The sequence below is a fragment of the Brassica napus genome, unplaced genomic scaffold (assembly GCF_020379485.1).
Source record: "Brassica napus cultivar Da-Ae unplaced genomic scaffold, Da-Ae ScsIHWf_1506;HRSCAF=2102, whole genome shotgun sequence".
NCBI classification, from domain to species: domain Eukaryota; kingdom Viridiplantae; phylum Streptophyta; class Magnoliopsida; order Brassicales; family Brassicaceae; genus Brassica; species Brassica napus.
This window is the reverse complement of record NW_026014921.1, coordinates 4,002-7,623: the sequence shown is the minus strand read 5'-3', so window position 1 is coordinate 7,623 and position 3,622 is coordinate 4,002. Positions and strand designations below refer to the sequence as shown.

General features: G+C 30.7%; 1 protein-coding gene across 1 annotated transcript; it reads right to left on the bottom strand.

The window, feature by feature from the left end:
* Nucleotides 1-1,185: 1,185 nt before the first annotated feature.
* Nucleotides 1,186-2,470, bottom strand: LOC125597623 (glutathione S-transferase U28). The gene is made up of 2 exons (XM_048772224.1): nt 1,737-2,470; nt 1,186-1,648 (listed from the first exon to the last, which is right to left on the bottom strand). The coding sequence occupies exons 1-2, from the start codon at nt 2,058-2,060 to the stop codon at nt 1,298-1,300; spliced, it is 675 nt and encodes a 224-aa protein (XP_048628181.1). The 5' UTR covers nt 2,061-2,470; the 3' UTR covers nt 1,186-1,297.
* Nucleotides 2,471-3,622: the final 1,152 nt, after the last annotated feature.

Below are 3,622 nucleotides of genomic sequence, written 5' to 3'. Positions count from 1 at the left end.
TTTGATTGCTTAGCTAAGGCCGATCACTTCTGTAGCGTCCGTGAGCCAATGTGCGTGGAAAATATGAACCCTAACCTTTTTCTCATCTTTGTTTTCCGAGTGATTTATGTTATTGTGCGGCTTTCTTCTCATATTTTTCCTCTAAATTATATTTGTTTAGTCATGATAAGCCAAATGTTGACTTTTTATCGCATTGTTGTGTTCATTAATATTTGTTATTGTCAGCTTTATTTTAGAGAGAAATCTTGGTGTTGATTTATGCATGCATGGTTGATGTGAAAAAAGCATCTAATATTTAGGTTGTATAAATTGAAAATGATTATCATGCATGCTTAAACGGTGATTGTAGATATTGGAATTGTGAAAATGAGTTGCACACTGTTTAGAGATTATAATGATTATAGGTCACATGAGAGAATGTTGTTTGTTTGGGTAAATGAAGTACTTCTTAGAAGGTACCGGCCCTATCGATAGTCTTGGTGGGGATGTTTTGGACTCTGGCGCCATTGGCACTATAAAACACCAGTGGAAAGATTTAAGAGTTTATAAGATCTTATTTCATAAACGAATATCTTTTTGGAATGATGTTTGGAAAATAATATTTAGTGATTTAATTAGTGTAGAAATTGTACTTGTTTTGTTTCATCTGAGGAGTGTTTGTGGATCTTAAAGAAGTTATTTTCCTTTTCGAATAATTACATGAGTTTGTTACTACTTTGTATACGACTCCGAAGATGAACCACTACTAGTCTAAATACACCATCTATTTGTTTTATATTAGGTATATTAATTTGGAAAATTCTCTCGAATAGACTTTTTTAAGTTTTTGTCACAAAAATAGACCTCAAAAACTAAAATGACCAAAATAATTTTTTTTATTAATTTTAAATTTTATTTATTTTTAAAATTTTGAAATCCTATCCCAAAACCTCAGTCCTCGACTCTAAACCCTAACCCCCTAAACCCTTAAACCCTAAACCTTAAACTTTAAACTCCACCCCTTAACTCTAAACTTTTTTTTTTATTACTAAAATTTTTTTATGTCTATCATAGAGAATTTCTCTATTTAATTTTCAAGATAATTCGTAATCACATTTTATCCTCGCTATAAAAATAGACAAAAAAATGCAAATTAGAAGAAAACTAATAAAGATAAAAACATTTTGATCGAACAGATGGATCATAAACCAGAAAAAATGACAGCCAGTTTATTTCTCAAAAGAACAACAATAAACACTTGCAACACGGAAACATAAAAAGACAAGATTCAAAGATGTTCAGAATGCAATTTTTGCATTTATTCAACACCGAAAATCTGTCTGAGCTTAAGCACTTGCTGATAAACTTTCTCAGATTCAGGCAAGGAAGCAGCAACACTGTCGCGTTCAACACATCTCTTTCCCCAAGCCACGATCTTAGGACACTCAGCTTCCACAGAAAAATCACCACATTTCTCGAGTGCATAGAACCAACTGTAGAATGGGACAAGAGCGATGTCAACATAACCAAATGTCTCTCCTCCGAAGTAAGACTTGTCTCCAAGCTCAGCTTCAAGAACCTTCAAGCTGTCAAGAAACTCCTTCTTGCCTTTCTCTTGTTCTTCTCCTTTGTTGTTTCCCCAAATCTTTCTTCCTCCTTGAAACGATATCTGCATAATGGATTGAACCATAATGAAAAACACAAGCAAGCAGCACAAAACAGAGGAAATGAAACTGAAACATGTTGCAGTTAAGTACCGTTTTCTCGGCGAAATCAGCCCAGAACCTTGCATTGGCTCTGGCTTGAGGATCAGAGGGCAAGAAAGAAGCCGCATCAGTCCACGTCTCGTCGATGTACTGAACCTGAATGAGAGATTCAGAGACGGGTTTGCCGCCGTGGATAAGGACAGGCACTTTCTTGTGAACAGGGTTTGATTTCAGCAAGAGCTCACTCTTGCTCCACAAGTCTTCTTGTTGAGTCTCGAACTCGACTCCTTTCTCTCTCAAGGCAATCTTCGTCCTCATGGCGTAAGGACTTGCCCAGAAATCCAAAACCACAACTTTCTCATTTTCTTTCCCCATTGTTTGTTTAGTTCTACAATTTCCTTGCCATAGAGCACATATATATGCACATTCATGTATGATCGTTGAGAAGTGAACATGGTCAAGACGGACGTGGGAAAGAGATTGGATTAATTAAATTTAAGAATGTGCTGTCCAGACCATCGTGGAATCAACTTAAAAGTTTATACTTATCTTGTTCTTATGTGTATTACATGTGATTCCTATATTTTACTAATACAATGATTTCAATACAAGGACATTGGTACAATGAGTGTGACCCAAGTAAACATCACTGACCTTAATCTCTCTTTCCAAACATCATAATCACCAAACATGAAGAAATAGAAGCTGTAAAGATTGACCTATGTTAATAAATTTATTTTTGTATAAAAATATTATATATTTTACTAATTTTCACCCATTTTAATGATGAGTGATCATTTTTTTAATTGAAACAATTTGAAAAAATAAAATTTGTTAATTTACCTATTTAATATAATTTTTCATATTTAATAAATAAATCAATACTATTTTTATATAATACATAATATAATTATTAAATTTTAAAAAAAAAGTATAGAATTTTTATCTTCTTTTTTTAGAATAAAATTTAATTAACATTGATTTATAATAAAATTATATTACTAACTACAAAATTAATTAATTTATTATTTATGAAAATATTTAAATTTTTAGCGAGATGTTGTTAGATTTTTTAACAGATTTTTTTATAATTAAAAAATAAATTCAAATTTATAGTTAGTTTATTATTAATGTAAATAATCAAATATGTCATATTAACTAATTCTTTAAATGGTCCTACACTTGTTAATAGTAGATAAAAATATGATCATATATTAATAGATTAGATATTAAACCAATTGCATTGAAGTATAAATTCTTCAAATCAACTTTGAAATATGAAAAAAAAAGGGATTTACCTGTCTAGAAAAAAGGTGAAACGAGGAAGACGATTTCATAGGCTTCAAAGGAGGAATCATTACGAAATAATTAGAGAAGAAGAGTCACAAATAAATTATCAGTAATGGTGTTCCCGTCTGCGAGCTACTTATTGATTATCATCTTGTGGATCATAAACCTGCCTAAATCACATAAGTTAAATTTAAATTAGAACGATTAAAAATATATCTACTGTATATTAAAATAGAAGCATTTGTCTTTAATGCATTCACATTATATTGTAATGTGTCAGTTTCACATCGATTTCAATTTGAATATAATGACGTGTCGATCATTTAACAATTAATGTATTCATATACATTTTTTAACTTCACTGCAGACAATTTAACGAGTTTACACTATTTTTTTAATCAACTCGATCATTTTTAGCTCCTGCAATTTTAATCTTTGTATTAGTGAACTAAAACTCTCTCTATACAACTATTGAATAATATCATTTTGAAAGACAAAATTTACAAAATCATTAAGATTCGCATCAACTAAAATGTTGTAATGAAACTATTTTTAGAAATTGAAAATTACGTATATTGTCAAACTTAGCCATGGTTGAGGCTTCTGTACAGGAAGACAATAAATCATTGTGATTTGTTATGAATTAA

Excerpts from the sequence above, each read along its gene's own strand:
- LOC125597623 (XM_048772224.1), bottom strand. The coding sequence starts at position 2,060 with ATGGGGAAAGAAAATGAGAAAGTTGTGGTTTTGGATTTCTGGGCAAGT. Across the intron at positions 1,649-1,736 it reads CTGATTTCGCCGAGAAAACG|ATATCGTTTCAAGGAGGAAG; the intron begins GTACTTAACTGC and ends TCCATTATGCAG.